At 38.1% G+C, this 20,610-nt stretch overlaps 1 protein-coding gene across 1 annotated transcript; it reads right to left on the reverse strand.

The window, feature by feature from the left end:
• Positions 1-2,946: 2,946 nt before the first annotated feature.
• On the reverse strand, positions 2,947-20,111 carry PM20D2 (peptidase M20 domain containing 2). The gene is made up of 7 exons (XM_015097387.4): positions 19,582-20,111; positions 17,116-17,264; positions 12,818-12,960; positions 11,324-11,478; positions 8,580-8,715; positions 7,474-7,581; positions 2,947-7,249 (listed from the first exon to the last, which is right to left on the reverse strand). The coding sequence occupies exons 1-7, from the start codon at positions 20,035-20,037 to the stop codon at positions 7,110-7,112; spliced, it is 1,287 nt and encodes a 428-aa protein (XP_014952873.2). The 5' UTR covers positions 20,038-20,111; the 3' UTR covers positions 2,947-7,109.
• Between the last annotated feature and the right edge of the window lie 499 nt (positions 20,112-20,610).

Genomic DNA, 20,610 nt, shown 5'->3' on the forward strand with positions numbered 1-20,610 from the left:
TGTACATGGCAATCTTTTCCTTAACACTGGATAAAAAAATAATACTGTGATGAATCTTAGGGAAATATTGTCACACTCTAGACTTAATTTCCTCATATTAACAATGAACGTATAGAATGCTGATTTGAGATCAGTATTAATATTATATTGAGTAAATAGTGTGTAGTGTAATTCTAAGTTCTCAGCTTTTTAAAACTTTAAAAATCACAAATGGAATTAAACTGTACCTTGTTAATCACTCATTATGTCTGACTCTTTGTGACTCTATGTGACACCATAGCCTGCCAGGGTCCTCTGTCCATGAAATTCTCTAGGCAAGAATACTGGAGTGGGGGTAGCCATTCCCTTTTCCTGGGGATCTTCCCAATTCAGGGATCAAACCCAGGTCTCTTGTATTGCAAGCAGATTCTTTACCATCTGAGGCAACCAGGGAAGCTCAAAACTATACCTTAGTGGTTCAATGGAACAGTAACCCACTCAAACGAACTTAAGACCACAGGAATCACAAAGACGTGAAGTAAATAAATGGCTGTGCCTGATGAGCACTTTAACGATTGCAGACAGCTTCTCTTTCTCAGCAGTTACCTTTCTTTTTTTTTCAGTGTGATTTGCTTTATTCACTATGAAGATTGTCCTTCTCTGCTCATACATGACATTCACCTCGAGATTCATTGACTTTAAAATCCCAGAGGTCATCATTCTCTAAATGACCTCAACTCTTAATTCCCAGGAGAGCTGTCTCTCCATCCTTTTCAAAATTCCATTTTAGTTTGTATAGGCCTTCTACTGAGCTAAAAGAAGGTGAGCTGGCCCTTCAGGAGATGTGAAAAGAATTAGAAACAAGAGTAAGAATAAGCCTTTTCCTACTCAGCCTACCCTGCACTCAATAATAGCTGTCTGCTAATGAAGCCAGAACAAGGACACTTCACAGTGTCAAAAACAAACAACCCACCCTCGCAAATAACCAAAACATCAGAAACTGGTTCAACGTGAAGAACATGCTTCTGTACAGGCAGAAAAATGTATTTCTTTGGCAATGGGAATGGATAAATCAGGGTCATATATTAATAGGTAATAAATACAGTTATATGATATATTGGGGGTGAGGACAGAAAACAAATTTTATTAGTCAAATTGTTATCATCTTAGAATAAGAAATCTATGCTTTGTGAGTTAATTTCTAAAGTTTTGTTATTATGTCCCCTTGATTTTCTAAATTCTTTTGTTCCAACCTTGGATCAATGAAACAAGTAATATGTAGGCCAGAACTTAGAAAATGGCCAAGGGTAGGTAGGGTAATAGCAACATCAGAAGCTGGGAAACATGGGCTAAAATCTGATTGGAGAGACTCCTAGAGATAAGGGGCTTCCCCAGGTGGACCCAGTAGTAGAGAACCTGCCTGCCACTGCAGGAAACATAAGAGATGTGGGTTCATTCTCCAGGTTGGAAAGATCCCCTGGAGGAGGGCATGGGAACCCACTCCAGTATTCTTGCCTGGGAAATCCCATGGACAGAGGAGCATGGTGGGCTACGGTCCATAGGATCATAGAGTTGGACATGACTGAGCACCATCATAAACATCTGAAACAGCTGTGGCTGCGATCTCTTTCTGGCCGGGATTTTCTATTATAATCTCTTCTTACATACATATTTTTTACAAAAGAGCTTGTCTTAAAAACACACAACCCACTTGAGTGGGAGGTAAGACAATGGGAGGTATACCAAACAGTTGCTGTGGGTAACCGCTCCATCTTTGAGGAAACATTAGGCTGAACAATAACTGAGTAGCCCCTCACCACTTTCAGAGATTAATGGACAGACAACAAAGTTTTGCTAAGATTTCAGCTGCACCTAAGTCTACTTCTTCACAGGTGGCCTCTTACTCCTCTATCAAGCTAAAATCAAACTTCAATTTTTATAGTTCAGGGGTACTTAGATTTGGATCAAACTCTTTTAAGCTTCTCATACACAACACATGATCCTCCTGTGAGGAATGAGTCAGGTCTGATGACAAGGCTTGAAGTGATGGTTAATCCTGAATCCATATCATTCACAGGCAGTAACAATGCTTGGGATCTAGGTTTGGTTATTCCTTAAATAAATTAAGCTCAAGTGGGAAAACATGAAGTTTTTGAACTGCTTTCCATTCTCTCGGGTCAAATAAAAAGGAGTCAGGCATTAGCAACACAACTAATAGATAAAAGTTCAAACTCTCAAAGCCAACTCATTGTTTACTCAGTGGGGCAATGTCTACTTAGTCTTTTGAGCCAAATAAGAATTTTGTCTATTGAAGATCTTGATTTGATAGTCTTTTCTATTTTGTATTTCTAAGTTTTATTTTTTAAAGTGATTGGATGCTATGAGCCATTATACTAATTAATGCTGATTTTACATTTTAATCATTGGAAAAAAAAGAACAGATCTGGACTTTATTTTGAAAGCCAGTTCAAACCAAAAAAACCATGGACAGTTATAATTTTTTTCATATGAGGCACTTATTCTCTAGCCATTGATAAGAATCTAAAAATCTGCTCTGTTGCATTTCAGTTATTACATGGTATGACTTTGTACTGAAGTTGAAAAACATTTTTTAAGAAAATTCAATACTGTAATTATGTACCTATGTCTTATCATGCAAAACTTGTCCTGGCATTTCTCAGCATCTGAGACTAGTAAAACACTCCTTTTTAAACAAAAATAACTGTTCTTTTTAAATTTTCATATAAATAACATGACATTATAGTACAAAAGCAAGTCAACATCTGTAATACTGAATGGGAGACTATAATATATACAGCAGAAACTAACACAACATTGTAAAGAAATTATCCTCTCTAAAAAATAAATTTTTAGAGAAGATTATGTCACAGTGTATTTGGGTAATTGTGCTTTATAGTCATATATTTTCAAAACTCCCTATATAGGTTGAAAAAACCACAATTGCTGTTTGATAGATACATTTATTAACATTATACATTTTTTCATACATACTTTAATATATGTATGCATTAAAATATTTTTAAAATGACTATGATCTGATGGTAGTAGAGACTGATTTTACTTGAAAATATTAACTTCATAATATCAAATGCACCATCCTTAACTATATAATTTGTTTGCAAAAGGCTTGCTGAAGTATAAACAAAAATAAAGAAACAGTTTTTCATACCTTACACACTTTATAAAGAGTTGCTAGCTAGCAGGAAGACAACTGACTTATTTTACAATGAAAATTTACTTTGATCTTTTGAAGGCTAGTACTACGTAGGACATTTTCCAGAAGACCAGAGATACTTCAGATAAAAAGTAAGAAATGTATAAAACTATCTGAAAGGTTTTCTAAAAAGAACATATTATAAAGTTTTGTAGATAATCATTCTTTAAGAAGACTTTTCATATCAATTTCTTTTATTCAAACAGACTGACATGACTCAGGTATTTAAAATATTTTAGAAACACTTCCTCAAAAATTTCCGAGACAGCCTTCAGGTATTCCCTCAAACCCAGTGTTGCTTAAATGAAGCAAATTTTATGAGAAGTTACCACCAACCACAAGATTTTGGGAACATGAACTATATCTTACTATTTACCTTACCCCCAGTGCTTAGAAGTAGGCTCTCCTTGACAAATGCTCACCAAACTCAACTGCTGAAAAGATTACTACAACTTACTAATAAATAAACAGTCCTTTGGAGGATTGTGGGAAACCAAAACAGTTCCAGTTTATACAAGTATTCACAAACACATGAAAACGTTCTAGTTTAACCTAAATGTCCCAGCCCTTATGAGTGCTACAGGAAGAAGCAATTAAAAGGGAAAAATTCCTGAATAATTAATAAAATGAGTAGTTTTTAAAACTAATAGGACCTGAGAATTTTAAGAGGCAAGCTAAATATTAGCTACACTCAATCATTATATAGTATATAGCAACTTAGCAGTGAGTAGTACCACATAATTGTTTTATACAGGTCCCATATTCAGTCAGGCCTGCTTTTAAAATTAAGTCACAAAAGAAAGCACATGTTCAATCTGTTATTAAATTTAAACCATTAATCTGGATTATACATTTTAGGTCTATTAATTTAACAAAAATAGCCAAAAGTTGGTATTTGAAGAAAAGGCTTTCAGTTTAGCCTGTGAACAGTGAGAGTTAAAAAAAAAAAAAAAAGCATGTAATAAAACACTTTTCCATAAATCTCAAGCAGGTCTACCTATGTCTTAAAAGTCAAATTACTTTAAACTTTATACTAACTTAGCTTGGCTTGTTTTTTCTTTCAAATGAGTCAGGTTTTAGTGTACTTAAAGGAAATTAAGCATACTGAAAAGACAACAGCTTCAAAGAATACATAACCGATCGGAGGAACAACATACAATCACTGAATCTAAGAGATAGTCAAGTGTCATTATTCTAACTAATTCTGGGAGAAAAAGTTAGTTGCCCCCTTTCTCAAAAACAAGACACTAAATTATATTTTGAAAAGGTCTTATTCATGTGTCAACCACCTAAAAATACTCATCATTTACATATATAGAGTATATGTATATACATATATATATAATCCTTTTTATCTAGAAGTGACACTATTCTCCTGTAATTGAGTGGTTTTCCATTTATCTTCCAAATAATCTTTGGAGATTTAATCTAAAATGTGAGGCCCAATCAACAGAATGACAATTTAAGCTAAGTATAAACATTTATGAAAATTTAGCACATTACAAACATGCCACTGAAGTATTAGGATAAAGAAAGACCTTAGTTTCAAAAGGAAAAACTACCGTTACAAAGAAGTGAGTTTCCCTGGTGACTCCAACGGTAAAGAATCTGCCTGCAGTGCAGGAGACGTGGGTTTGATCCCTGGCTTGGGAAGATCCCCTGGAGAAGGGAATGCAACCCACGGCAGTATTCTTGCCTGGGAAATCCTATGGACAGAGGAGCCTGGTGGGCTACAGTCCATGTGTCACAAAGAGTCTGTCACGACAGAGCAACTAATACTTTCACAAAGGAAGCGGTCTCCCAAATTCTAATTGCATAGTGAAGATTAGCTACAGTTGTTCCTCTGGACGGGAGATTTTGACTCAGCATTTATTTAAGCATTTATTTACACACCTTAATGTAATATGGCTCAGTTAACTCACTAGTAAATAAAAATGAAGAGGGGATTTTAAAAGTCTGAATTATAAAGAATAAAGTCTGAATTATACTAAATAACTTAACATAAAATGTCAAAGCGAGATCTAGGGGGAAATGGAATTCTCCAGGCAAGAGTACTGGAGTGGGTAGCCATTCCCTTCTCCAGGGGATCTTCCGGATCCAGGGATCTACTCTTAATTTTTAAAAATCAGACAAAGAATGTCAAGGAGGATCAAGTTCTAAAAGCAGATACAAAGAGTTAAGAAGAGTGGCTTGCACAGGAGACAGCCTTAAAGCTGGATACAACAAGAAAGCAAACTTTCAAAGAGCCGGAACCCCCAGTGAGGACAAGCTGCTGACACATTACGGGCACTGCTGTCTAAATCCCTTTCTCAGTGTTTTCAATTCAGAGGCTTGAAGTCTTCTAGGAGAAGATCTGGTTATATGATGTAAGTCAAAGAGAACCAGTTTTTATATTAAACAGGATGGACTGGCAAACTATTTTACAAAGGGGCAGACAGTAAATATTTTAGGTGTTGTGGGTCACACAATTTGCTCTCTGATGCTGTTTCTTCCTGCGCCCTTTAAAAAAAGAACAGCTCATTTTCAGCATGCTAGCCGTAAACAATCAGGCTGCTTGCCAAATCAGGCCAGTCTGCAGACGGCAGATACAGAAGAAAGCAATTCTCAAATATTAACTCTCCTCTCAAATTTCCCTCTCTTTCAACTTTAAGTAACTTCAGACAGAAGAGGAAATAGAGGTTTAAAAGACTATAAGGATAAGGGATCAAATCTAACTTTCCAAATGAGAAGCCAAAGTCTCAAAGCATACAAGTTGACTTGCTTACAGCTGAGACCACATGCTCACTTTGCTCTCTTTCCCTCTTCCATTTTTGGAATGCTGATGGCTCAAATTTGAGGACTCCCTTTAAAACAAAGACTCCTGGACCTTTACTATACTCACGGCTTAATGTATTTGTTTTACTGGATACTTTTCACATTCTTCTATCATGATAAAGAAAGTCACACCAGGAAAAACTAATACTTTTTAGTTTATACTGGGCTTAAGGGGGCTTAGAATTCTGTCCCTTAAATTTAATAAACTACCGAGTTTACTCAGGCAGGACAGGCTAGCTTCTGAGGAGAAGCCTGAATAGGGCTGCTAGGTAGAGGGGACCAGTTCCATGACATTAACATTCAAGATAAGCAGACATCACTCCTCTCACCATATTCCTCTAGGACACGTGGGGCCACCAAGCAAAAACCTTGCAGGAAGAGTCTAATCCTATCCATCTACCATTTTCCCTGTTATAATAATATGGAATGAGAAACAGCACTTCATTGCCACTTCTCAGAGTAGGTTATATACAAAAAAATTTTCATTTTCTTTCAAATGGTAACTTAAGCTCATTCTTTGTAGCTGAGTTTCTAGTTGTTTCCCACAGCATTTCTGATTGAAAGCCTACTTTTATTATCAATGAAAAGAGTCTTTAGACCAAAACAGATACAGTCAGATATTCCAAATGAATCTTCCCTAAATTTAGAACAGGAATTTTTAAACAACTTTATAGAACAGTGTTACCAACCAATACCAAAAATATCTTTCATGTGCCTATTATGAATGTAAGGCCTGAAATCTCTTGGATCTTTTAAAATACACTCACACAACATATGGCTTTATAAAATATTATCACCGATAAACCATGTGTCATCCAGGTTGTTTATGAAATGCCAGCTCTGAAAGGTCACAATTTCATCAGACACAGATTTGCGAAATTTTCACTGTAGATATGAGGTAATATGTTTTTTCCACATCGTGTCCTCACTTTTCAGGTAAGAGGAATTTGACTCCTTTAAGACTGAAAAACAAGCCATGCCTTCCTCACTCATTAAAAAAGATTACAGGAAAAAAAAAAATCACCACTTCTTCTGAATGATCTGTAAGTAGCTCCTAAACCTTCCTTTTATTCTACTGTATTTAAAACTGTTCTTCTTGAAGTTTCAATTTGAAGTCCTCTCTGATTCTTTCCAGCAACTCTGGTTTAAAAATAACATCCAGTGCAGTCATTGCCAGAGCTTTGGCTGTTCTTAAAGTGTAGAACTGAGCTTCTTGTGATCCTAAAAGGAGAGAAGTTAAATAAAGGTAAGCAGCAGCATATGTGTTACAACTAATTTAGTCATTTTCAGGTTAGCTCTAAATATCTAAATTGCCTCTCCAACTGACCACCACAATATAGTATTTTCTGAGGTGTTCAGTAAAGAAGTGATAATGGGCTAAACTAAGCAGTCAGAAAGGCAGCTACTACTACAAAAAGAGCTCATGTCAAAACATCAACACTTACCTGCAGCTTCAGTATATTGTTCTGTATGATTCAAGGCATTAGACCCAATGTAAAAATATGGATGAATCCCAGGAACCACAAAAGAAACATTTCCAAAATCGGTAGATCCTTGGAAAGGTAAGACAAATCATGAATTTTTAATTGCTAGTCCAATGGAGTACCTGTACCTTAATCTCTATACACCTGGCATGATTTACAAAACCTTTCCTTCCAGAAATTCTCTACTCTTTTGTTTTCCATGAATCCACTATCTACTGACTGTCTGGCTTTCTCTATGACTCCCTCTCCAGTCACTTCTGTTGCCTGTTTCCTGAGCACTGGTGATCCCTAGGGCTTCATCTCTGGGTTACTCCTTCCTCTGTGTCGTCAGGCAACCTCCTCAACATTGAAAATGTCTTCAATCACCTCTCATGTGTTGACAACCCCTAAGTCTTGACCTAGACAACTTTTGGAATAGGCTACTAGACAGCTTTCCTGAGAAGTCCTGTGAACACCTCAAATTTAACAAATGCATAATTTATACCAACCTACCCTACTTCAGCCTGCTCTTTCCCTTGAACTCTTATCTTGTTGAATGACATCAACATCCTGTTTTTATCTCTAAGTCCCCCTGAGTCTATGTCATCAGCATCTACTGTATTTTAGGAGATACATTTTAACATGCAAACATGTTAACAATAATGCTCTTTAAAGGAAAAAAAAAAAAACTAAAATGACCTGATATACTTATGAGTGTTTAAATTCTAATAGTTGTTTGTTATTTCTCAGAAACTGAAAATGTCCCCATATAACCAAGTCCTTAAATTTTGATTTCCCCTTTAAGTAGCTTACTTAAAAATTATAACTACGAAAATTTAAACACTAGAAACACTTAGAATATAAAGCCAAGAGTAGGTTGGCTGTTTCTAAAAGCAAATCTGACATTCTACATTCACTGAAGAGTTCTTTAATGTCTTTCTCCTAACCATTAAGTTTGTAAAAAAGTGTCATTAAAAAGCGTAAGCAATACTTCCCCCAACCTCCAAAGTTGTTAAGCAAAACCATTTAACCTTGGATGGTACTTCCCTTCCTCAAACAGCATGGTACGTTTCAAAGAACTTAATTACCTGAAGGGCCATTGAACATAGCATCTTCTGAAATGAAGTCTATTCCCAGCTTTTTTCCATTTTCAACATAAGTTTTCCACAGACTCTTATTGGGAAGAACATTGTAATAATCATGTGCTCCACCGTTAATTTCCACCTAGTAAAAATTATAACACAAATTTAAAATTAAGAAATTTGAATTCACAATCTAATTTTCAAACCAGCACTGGTTCTCTAATAGAAAGAAGTTTTAAAAGGAGGCGCCTCCCCTTCATGATATAAACTCTCTCAAAAGTTTACTTTAAAAAAAAATACATTTTTCTCTAAAGAGAGCTCCTAGGACCCTATCTCCTTTATGCTTTACATGCACCAAAGCACACAAGGTCACCTAGTTCTACCAACCAGTAAGCCTCAGTTTCAGTCCCCTAAGCCAGGAATGGGGGCAGCCAGGAATCTCCACTTTAACCAGAACCCCCAAGTAATTCTGAGGCAGGGGTCCCAAAGCCACATAAGAAACACTGCTCTAGGCTACAGCCCTTAAAAGACAAAGCAAGATTTACTAATTTTCAGCCTGGAAAATCCCATGGACAGAGGAGCCTGGTAGGCTGCAGTCCATGGGGCTGCTAAGAGTCAGACACAACTGAGCGACTTCACTTTCACTTTTTACTTTCCTGCACTGGAGAAGGAAATGGCAACCCACTCCAGTGTTCTTGCCTGGAGAGTTCCAGGGATGGCGGAGCCTGGTGGGCTGCTGTCTATGGCATCACACAGAGTCGGGCACAACTGAAGCAACTTAGCAGCAGCAGTAGTATACAAACTGACACTGACACCACTACCTGGCCTGAAAGGTATAAAGTACTTTAAGAGAAAGACAGAGGATCTGCAGTGCAGAGGGGTTGACTACGGTCCTCTTTTATTAATTTCAGTGCATTCAGATACAGAAGCAGTTTACATGTGCCCAGTTAAGAGGATTTACAGATTTAGATTTTATTAAATAAAAAACGGGCAATATTCCCACAAACTAAAGATAATCCCAATAACATTAGCAAAAACCAATTATAAAATGGCAGACATAATAATTATTCTACTCTCAGCAACATCTAAGTTAGAAACAATGAAAATCTAAACATACTAAGTTGCACAGTTGTGTCTGACTCTTTGCGACTCCAAGGAATTCTCCAGGCCAGAATACTGGAGTTGGTAGCTGTTCCCTTCTCCAGGGGATCTTCCCAACCCAGGGATTGAACCCAGGTTTCCCGCATTGCAGGTGGATTCTTCATGAGCTGAGCTACCAGGGAAGCCCAACAGATACTATAAGTCTTCCAAAACATAAAAATTATTAAAAGACTATTTAAATATAAGAGGAGATAAGCAATCTATCTGATAAGATATTTAAAGTAATAATCATAAACTCAAAGAACTCAGGAGAAGAATGGATGAACAGAATGAGAAGTTTTAAACAAAGAGTTGGAAAATATAAAAAAGAACTACACAGAGCTAAAGAATATAGTAACTGAAATAAATACACTAGAAAAAATCAACAGTAGGTTAAATGATAACAGAGTAATCGATGAGCAAAGTGGAAGACAAAGTAGTGATAATCACTCAAGCTGAAAAGAAAAAAGAAAAATGAATTTTTAAAAATGAAGACAGTTTAAGAACCCTTTGGGACAACATCAAGAGTATTAACATTTGTATTATAGGGATCCCAAAAGGCGAAGAGAGAGAGAAAGGAGCAGAGAACACCCTTGAAGACATAATAGCTAAAAACTTCCCTAATCTGGGAAAGTAAACAGACATCTAGTCCAGGAAACACAGAGAATACCAAACAGGATCAACCCGAAAAGGACCATGCTGTCATTAAACAGCAAAAATTACAGATGAAGACAGAATGTTAAAAAGCAAAAGAGAAAAGCAACAAGTTACCTACAAGGGAATTCCCATAAGGCCATCAGCTGACTTTTCAGCAGAAACTCTGCAGGCCAGAGGGAGTAGCACAATATACTTCACGTGATGGAAGGGAAAACCTACAACCAAGAATACTCTCCTGACCAAGCTTTCCTTCAGATTTGAAGCAGAGATCAAAAGTTTCACAGACAAGCAAAAGCTAAGAGTTCAGTATCACAAAGCCCCAACTTTCTAAGACATGTCTGAAGGACTGTTTAAGCAAAAAAAAAAAAAAAAGGCCATGACTAAAAATATGAAAATTACAAAAGGAAAAATCTCATTGCCAAAGGTCAATACATGGTAAAAGTAGTAGATCACCACTTTAAAGCTAGTAGGAAGGTTAAAAGACAAAAGCAGCAAAATCATCTGTAACTATAATAAGGAGTTAAGGGACACACAAAAGAAAAGGGTGCAAAATATGGTATCAAAAGCAGTAACCGTGACAAGAGGAATAAAAACAAAAGATTGGTCTGGCTGATTTTGCTGTAAAGTTGCCTTCATAGCAACTATATAGAGCAATTCTAAAAGCCTAACTGCCAATAAGGAAAAATATAACTTGCAGAAAGGCAGGGATTCTAGCTCAGCAATACCAGTTATTCTAAGTCCTGTGTGATAAGACAACTGTGGTCTTCCCTATGCAAACACCGAGTAAAATAAATAAGAATGAAAGACTTTCAAATCAACTGATTTTAGCATATTCAAGACACTGCCAAATGAAAGAAAGGCAAAATTAGGTTCTAATGTAACTTAATATAATCAGTCCCAGCCCACATATATACTTCTGATTATAACTTAGATTAACTCTTAAAAGTTCTTACTGTGCACCCAGTAGCCAAAGCTGCAGCTCTGAAGCAATCTTCCGCCTTTTTGGTCAAAACTGGAAGTTCTTTCATTGAGGGTGCACGGAAGTAATAGATTAACTCAGAATAAGAGGGAATGATATTGGGTTTTACACCACCATTTTTTATTATACCTATAAAAAGAACCAAATTACTGGAATTGAACTTGGAGCTTGGAGACCATTCCTTTAGTTTAAATACAGCCATAAATTTTTTCAGCCAAAACATATATACAGAAAAATAGTTCAAACTTATTATCTTCACATATACACCAATCAAGATTTTGATGTTATACAAGTTTCTATGCATAGTGTGATACTTACTGGCTAAAAGGAAAAATAAAATAACTGTCTATATGTACTTTAGCCTGAGGAATTTACATGATGTTAAGAAATTATGATTCTTGACTAAAAAGAAACTGTCAGAAATTTTTTCAAGTATTGTTAGCCTTCTGAAAGAGACTTTGATTTCAATGGGCTTTCTTACAGTTGTATATTTTGCTAAACTTTTGACATAAGGAAAAACCCCAATGGTATGAGGTTCTATAATTACCCTCATATCTTAGGAATCCTGCTTTAAATGGCATTTGGCTCTGGGGAAATATTTGAGAATATTTTTACGTCAATAAGAAACCAATACAAATCAAAGATCACAAAGTATACTCTCAACTGTCAAAACAAATGAATTTATTTGGAACTACACTGAGAAGGAAGATGTATCCATTCAAAATAATAACTAAAATAAATAAGCAAAGCCTAATATTTTATGACCTGCTTTTTTTAAAAAGTATTTTTACATATTCATGTTTGGTCCTTTCAAAGAAACTAAAGTAGAAAATTGGTAAAAGTGCAATTACGAATTAATTTTATAGTACAGCAAAGTCGGGTAAAGAAGAGATTTGAAGTATAATAATTTCCCAAAGCATAAGGAAATAAACTAAAAAATAAATCTGCAACTTCAAGACAGTACTTTATTACTGTATTTACATTAAGGTGCTACACATAATTTTAAATTAAGCATAATACTTTTACTTAGGATTAACAGCACTTGAATATATAAAACCAGTAACCATCAATTTTTTTTAAATGAGAAAACAATGAAATTTTGTTATCAAGAAACAGGATAACTGGGAAATCAAGTTCTAACTTTCAAATACCAACAGAAATAACATATATCCCTACATAAAAACATCAGTTCTAACACTCAAAATGACCATTCTATTTACACACAAATAATCTTAATCACATGTAAACAAACATCTACTATCCTGCCCCAGGAATTTCTGAAAATGTTAAAAAAATTTTTGAATATTCACAGAGTACATAAAATGTTCCCAATTTTTTTTTACATTAAAAAAAATTTATGTATTTATTTTAAACCCCAATTTTTTTCATCAAATAGTCTATTAAAGAATTGCATTGCACTCAAATATATTAAGCACCATCTATTACCCAAAGTATCTGACATTTGTACCATGAACTCTCCAGGTTGGTTTCAGTTGCTGTCTTAACACAGACAGATTGTTGTAAGCGAGGACAGCAGCATCTAACGCATTCAGCCCTTCCCAGGGATAAGCAGCAGCATGAGACGCTTTACCATAGTACTTCACAGTCACACTAGGAAATGAAAACATCATTAGGAATTACTTTTTTCAATATCACTAAACAAAGAAAATCCAATTATTATTCAAAATTAATTCACACTGCTGGAATTTTTATTTGCAAATTATTTATAGCAATAATGTATCAATTTACATATCTTAGTTCTAATTTATATGTAATATAGGAATTAACACAAAGAAGGCAGTCCCAAAAAAGAATTTTGCTCAAACTCCTCTTCAAATTAAATCTGTACACCATTAAATTTAAATAAACAATCCAATACTGTATTAAGTGCTGGTATTGCAAAAAAAGATGGCTCCTGTCTTCTACACTGTATTGTGACAGTTCTGTATCAAAGGTCTGCAGAAACTCAGATAATTCTGTCTTAGGGGCGGGGAAAGGTCAAGGAAAGACAAAAAGGAGGTCACTTTGTGTGTGTGTTTTTATTTTTACTTTTTTTTTTCGCAGAGCCATCCACCTTATGGATTTTTAGCTCTCTGAGTAGGGATCAAATTCTGTGCCCTTAGCAGTGAGTGCACAGAGTTCTAACCAGTGGACTGCCAGAGAATTCCCAGGATGTAATACTTGAAATGCGTTAAGAAAACCTCTAAAAATCAGATTAAACTCAGTTATAAAATCTCTTGCTTTAAGTCAGCTGTTCCTGTTCAATACTTTATTAATGTTCCAGAATACCCATATCACTAATGCCTTAAAATTTTCTACACTGTTTTCTCACTTTCAAATAGTTCTCACGCTAGTCTAACTATTCAGATACAATAAAAAACAAATTTCAAGGGATTAGATCTGATAGACAGAGGGCCTGAAGAACTATGGATGGAGGTTTGTGACACTGTATAGGAAGCAGGGATCAAGACCATTCCCAAGGAAAAGAAACGCAAAAAGGCAAAACGGTCCTCTGAGGAGACCTTACAAATAGCTGTGAATAGAACAGAAGCAAAAGGCAAAGGAGAAAAGGAAAGGTAAACCCATTTGAATGCAGAGTTCCAAAGAATAGCAAGGAGAGATAAGAAAGCCTTCCTCAGTGATCAATGCAAAGAAACAGAGGAAAACAACAGAATGGGAAAGACTAGAGATTTCTTCAAGAAAATCAGAGCCAAGGGAGCATTTCATGCAAAGATGGGCACAATAAAGGACAGAAATGGTATGGACCTAACAGAAGCAGAAGATAATAAAAAGAGATGGCAAGAATACACAGAAGAACTATACAAAAAAGACCTTCACGACCCAGGTAATCACAATGGTGTGATCACCAACCTAGAGCCAGATATCCTGGAATGCGAAGTCAAGTGGGCCTTAGGAAGTATCACTACGAACAAAGCTAGTGGAGGTGATGGAATTCCAGTAGAGCTATTTCAAATCCTAAAAGATGATGCTGTGAAAGTACTGCATTCAATATGCCAGCAAATTTGGAAAACTCAACAGTGGCCACAGGACTGGAAAAGGTCAGTTTTCATTCCAATCCCAAAGAAAGGCAATGCCAAAGAATGCTCAAACTACTGCACAATTGTACTCATCTCACACGCTAGTAAAGTAATGCTCAAAATTCTCCAAGCCAGGCTTCAGTGAACCATGAACTTCCAGATGTTCAAGCTGGTTTTAGAAAAGGCAGAGGAACCAGAGATCAAATTGCCAACATCCGCTGGATCACTGACAAAGCAAGAGAGTTTCAGAAAAACATCTATTTCTGCTTTATTGACTATGCCAAAGCCTTTGACTATGTGGATCACAATAAACTGCGGAAAAGTCTGAAAGAGATGAGAATACCAGACCACCTGACCTGCCTCTTGAGAAATTTGTATGCGGGTCAGGAAGCAACAGTTAGAACTGGACATGGAACAACAGACTGGTTCCAAATCGGGAAAGGAGTACATCAAGGCTGTATATTGTCACCCTGCTTATTTAACTTACATGCAGAGTACATCATGAGAAACGCTGGGCTGGAGGAAGCACAAGCTGGAATCAAGATTGCTGGAAGAAATATCAATAACCTCAGATATGCAGATGATACCACCCTTCTGGCAGAAAGTGAAGAACTAAAGAGCCTCTTGATGAAAGTGAAAGAAGAGGGTGAAAAAGTTGGCTTAAAGCTCAACATTCAGAAAACGAAGATCATGGCATCTGGTCCCATCACTTCATGGCAAATGGACGGGGAAACGGTGGAAACAGTGACAGACTTTATTTTTTTGGACTCCAAAATCACTGCAGATGGTGACTGCAGCCATGAAATTAAAAGACGCTTACTCCTTGGAAGGAAAGTTATGACCAACCTAGACAGCATATTAAAAAGCAGAGACATTGCTTTGCCAACAAAGGTCCGTCTAGTCAAAGCTATGGTTTTTCCAGTAGTCATGTGTGGATGTGAGAGTTGAACTATAAAGAAAGCTGAGCGCCAAAGAATTGATGCATTTGAACTGTGGTGTTGGAGAGTCCCTTGGACTGCAAGGAGATCCAACCAGTCCATTCTAAAGGAGATCAGTCCTGAATATTCATTGGAAGGACTGATGCTGAAGCTGAAACTCCAATACTTTGGCCACCTGATGCGAAGCACTGACTCACTGGAAAAGACCCTGATGCTGGGAAAGATTGAAGGCAGGAGAAGGGGACGACAGAGGATGAGATGGCTGGATGGCATCATTGACTCAATGGACGAGTTTGAGTAAACTCCAGAAGTTGGTGATGGACAGGAAGGCCTAGCGTGCTGGAGTCCATGGGGTCGCAAAGAGTTGGACACGACTGACCGACTGAACTGAACTGAAGGTTTAGAGAAAGGATTGCATACTAAATAGTTATTTACAAAGATGACTTGCTTAGATAATACTTTTTAAGCCTGAATAATAGGACCCATGTGTAAATTAATAAAAAGTCACTTAGATTTTTTTTTTAATGAGTAGATTCAGGAGGCTCATGACAATTCTTTACTGATTCCAAACATTCAATTAGCAAAACAAAAACAAGTAAAAGCATTCAAGTAAAATACATTTTAAAAATTTTAGGATACTTGTTATTTCCTCAATATATATCTTATCACCATCACCCATAAACTGGAATTTTAACAAAACTGGTGATAAATATTATAAAATGGAAAAGGATGTCCTTTATGAAAAAGATTCTAGCACTATTTTTTCTAGGATTCAAATCTATGTACAATTAAAGCACTAAACTACAGGAAAAGAAATGCTAATGCTTGTTTTATATTAGCATTAGTATTTTAGGCTTAAAAACATATTTAAAAAGTGATATGGAATGATATTCAAGACATACTGTTTAATTTAAAACGCAAGAGCAAGATCAACAATATATTTAGAAGAATCTTTTTTGGGAAAATCCTCCTTTAAAATTTAATTTATACATGTACCTATTTTATGGCTATAAATATACCCTAAAAGTTCTAGAAGAAAAAAAAAAGTTCTAGAAGAATATATATCTCTAGAAAAGGACTGGATGTGGGGAAGGTGAGTAATAGGGACACAGTGCTCTATTTATTGTTATAGATTTTTAGCATAAATAGAGTAATTTTAAAAAATTTTTGTTCTTGTTCTCTTTCCACCTTAAAAGATGGCCAATGAAAATTTAAGAAGTCAGATACTAAGAAAAGGCCTGAGGCCAAAAGGGCTGACTTCAGGATCAACGCCAATAAACCTACCTAACCCTAAATCCTAGAAGGCTAATGGACTGGGAAGCCTGCCTGCAGTCACTGGCCCCTTCTAGCCAGAGGTATTGGCAGAGATCTCTAATCTCTAAGGTTTTCCAGAGGTGTACTACTACACATCATCCTTGAAACCAAAGATGAAAGATTCTTCCTCCTGTCACAACACCAGTTCCTGGTGATAAGGCCAAAGACACCAGGACAGTTAAAATACTCACCCTCTGAAAACAGGGGGTGCAGAGAGAGGTAGGATAACTGAACTATCCTTAGCACTGAACTATCACTAGTCCTGCTGGGTTGGTTCCTCTATTACTCTCTAGCTACTGCAGAAAATGTAGGGTTTTCCTGAAGCACCTGAGCAGTGGCTCCTTGGAACCAGACTACTAACTGGACCATTAACTACTATAGTTGAAACTTCTGATGTAAAAATTTAAACCAATTCAATGATGCACTCAGATATCAAAATAAATGAATAATAAGTTTCTTTCAACTTGATTACTCACTCATGTTCAGCAACATCAGGTAGATAAGCAGCATTCTCTTGAGATGGATGGGCCATAAAAACAACATCAAGATTTTTGAAAGCCCCGGCTTCAATTAAATCAATTTTGCCACCACCATCTTCCTCTGCAGGGGTTCCCAGGACAATTACCTAGAAAGAAATACCTGTGTCAGAGGGACAAAAATTCCTAGTAGGAAATGTCAGTCATATTTCCTTGCATATATATTCACAATCTACATCAAACTATGAAGAGAGATTTTGTTCTCTGACTCTTAAATTATGCAGTGGGCATAAATCTATGGTGGTAAATTGATCACAAACTTGCAGTTGACATCATTATAACAATTTATTGCAAAGTATGTCCTAAAACCTCTACAGGAAATTTTCCCAATCCTCTAACACAATTTTATATAACTAATGTCAAAGATGAAAAAAGATAAGTACTATATACTAAGTCCCTCAAAATTATTTAGGAGTTATTTCTTAAAGCTTTTATTTGATTATCTTTCAGTATATGTATATAATGATTCATAATCACTTTATTGTAAGGAACTTTCTAGTTACTTACTAGTTATCCTCACAACAACCCTGTGAGGTAGGTAAGAAATCCATGTCATCATTTTAAGGTGGTTTTGAGGCAGGGAGTGAAGTGTCTTGCCCCAGGTCACAGAGCAAGTCTTAAGGCAGAGCTGGGATAGATATCCTGACCTTCAGGCCTGAAGTTTGTTTCTTTACTAAACTACCTCTTTAAAAGGTCTTAACACATTAATCCTTTATGAAAAGTATTAAATAAATCTTAATACCACAGTTAGAAACGGCCAACTGTTACACAAACTTACTAATTCGATTCCACCAGCTCAACCAGGCAGATTTATTGGTCACCAAACACCTAATTAAACAAAAGAGAACTTTACAGAATAAACATTTTACTTTGATATTTAAACTTTAACTTCTTCAAACAATTTTTAAAAGTAAAGACAAATTATCTATAAACAACTAATACACTTTCAAGGTCACGTATAAGAACACAGTGAAACAAGCTGGAAAAAGTCTTGGCTTGCAAAGAGAATCAACATAAACTCCATTTTCAGGTAAGACAGATGACCTTCTAAATCTGAGTATTATGGTTCAAAATCAGAAGTGTGTATATTTCCAGGCATTCAAACTCTTATATTAAGCTGCTTTTTACTCTTAACATTTGGCTCAAGAAATCTGATGACTTTTCAGGTTAAATCTTGCTGACTTCTCTGAACCTTTCATAAACCTGGTTAAAGCTAAACCTCTCCAGTGCTTCATGCAACAGCAAAGGACACCTCCTCCCCCAAACAAAACAAAACTCTAGCTGGATGAAAAACAAAGGCCCAGTCAGAGGCAGAAAAGAGAAGGCACCTAGACAGAAAAAGACACAAAAGATGGAACTGTTAGAATAAAAGAGAGAGGTTACTGACGCTGGAAAAAAATGGGCTAAAGAAAATGAAATATAACACTAGTCTTCCCCTTAACCGAAATGGTGCTGACTGAATCTTAGCTCACAGAATGAAGAATATACAATCTGGAAAAACAGAGTAACACAAGATTAAACTTGCCCTATGACTAACATAAGCAACATTTCCCTGTTTAATTTCTAGTTTATTTCTTAAAATCGCTAAATAAACTTTAAGACTTAAGGATCAACTCATCTATATTCTTAATGGTCACTCTCCTCCCATTTTCTGTATACTTCTAGAGGTTTTGTAGTTCTAATGGCTGAACATTTCTTATCCAAACTCCAAGGATTCTAATCACAACAGCTTCTAGAACTGCCACAAACAAACAAACAAACAAACAAAATTTTTGGAGTCTAACAAGGAGGGTCTGCAGGTCTCCCTACAATAACTACTTCCTTCTAGAGATTGCACAAGCTTGTCAGCCAATTGCGATTGCCCGTTACCAAAAACAAGCCATCACGAAAACCAGGCTTGGTTCTAAGGTTCTTTCCTAAGGGAGAAAGTCGACTCAATTGTTTACAACTATACAGGAGAGACTTCCCTGGCTCAGACGGTAAAAGCATCTGCCTACAATGTGGGAGACCTGGTACGATCCCTGGGTAGGGAAGATTCCCTGGAGAAGGAAATGGCAATCCACTCCAGTACTCTCGTCTGGAAAATCCCATGGACGGAGAAGCCTGGTAGGCTACAGTCCGTGGGGTCACGAAGAGTCGGACACGACTGAGTGACTTCACTTCACATACAGGAGAGAAAAAGTAAAAATCTGTAAAATGTCGCTAGGTCGGCAACTCATGAACTACTGATTTTGATCCAGGGATTCTGCCCGCTATAGCAAAGGCCAGGACATCGAGCGCTGTCTCCTACACCTGCCCCGGGGTGGGAAGGGACTGATGCGCAAGGGAAGCGCCAGCTGCCGCCCTTTTCCGGTCGGTCCCGGACTGGGCAGGCAAAGAGAGCCCCACTCCCGGGTCCCACCTCACCTTCACCGGCAGAGGCAGTCCGGCGAGGCTCTCCAGGGCTCCCTTCACGCCCAGGGCGGCCGCCGCCCCGACCTCGGCGATCAGGTTGTGGCCGCAGGCGTGCCCGATGCCGGGCAACGCGTCGTACTCGCACAGAAAGCCCAGGTGCAGCGGGCGCGGCGCCGCCCAGCCCCTCGGCGACCCCCACTCGGCGCGGAAGGCCGTGGCCAGCTGGTAGTGCGGCTGCACGGTCCACGACCCGGCCGGGGTCTCGCTCTGGAAGAAGCGTGTCAGCACTCCGTGGGCGTGATGCTCCTCGTAGGCCAGCTCGGGCTCGCTCCAGATGGAGCGGCTCAGGGCCCCCAGGCGCTCGGCCGCCGCGTCGATGCACTCCGCTGCGCGCAGCTTCAGCAGCTCCAGATCGGAGACGCTGGCGCAGGCACCCCCTTCCACCGGCCGCTCCTCTCCGGGTCTCATCGTGCCCACAGCCTGTGACCCGTCAGCAGTTCTCTCCGTGGAACGCTGGCCGCTCCCGGCGGCCCACCGAGCCTGCGTACACGCCCGGCGTCCGTGGAGGTCGTCGCCACAGCTCCCGGGAGACCCGCCCCCGAGTCCCCCCGACCCCGCCTCCAGAGCCTTGCCCGAAACGTGCTCCGCCCCTTCTGCAGCCCGTAGGTGCTCCGCCCCCCAGTCCGGGCGGGGGTCGCTGGGGAAAACCCGGTTCCGGCGACTCCTGCGCTCTTCTCAGTTCTCGTGGCTGTCCTGACAACTGATCTATGCTTTAAGGGTATTATTCCTTGCCCGTCGTTGCTTCTGTCCCGCAGTAGCAGAATGGGGACGGTTTCATTGGCTAATACGTATCAGAGGCAGACCAAGGGAACGTTTGTTGTTGCTTATAGTCGATAAGTCGTGTCCGACTCTGCGACCCAGTCCACTGTAGCCCGCCAGGCTCCTCTGTCCATGAGATTTCCCGGGCAAGAATACTGGAGTGGGTTGCCATTTCCTTCTCCAGGGTATCTTCCCAACTCAGGGATTGAAACACAACCCCCC

Source organism: Ovis aries, chromosome 8 (assembly GCF_016772045.2).
Source record: "Ovis aries strain OAR_USU_Benz2616 breed Rambouillet chromosome 8, ARS-UI_Ramb_v3.0, whole genome shotgun sequence".
NCBI classification, from domain to species: Eukaryota; Metazoa; Chordata; class Mammalia; order Artiodactyla; family Bovidae; genus Ovis; species Ovis aries.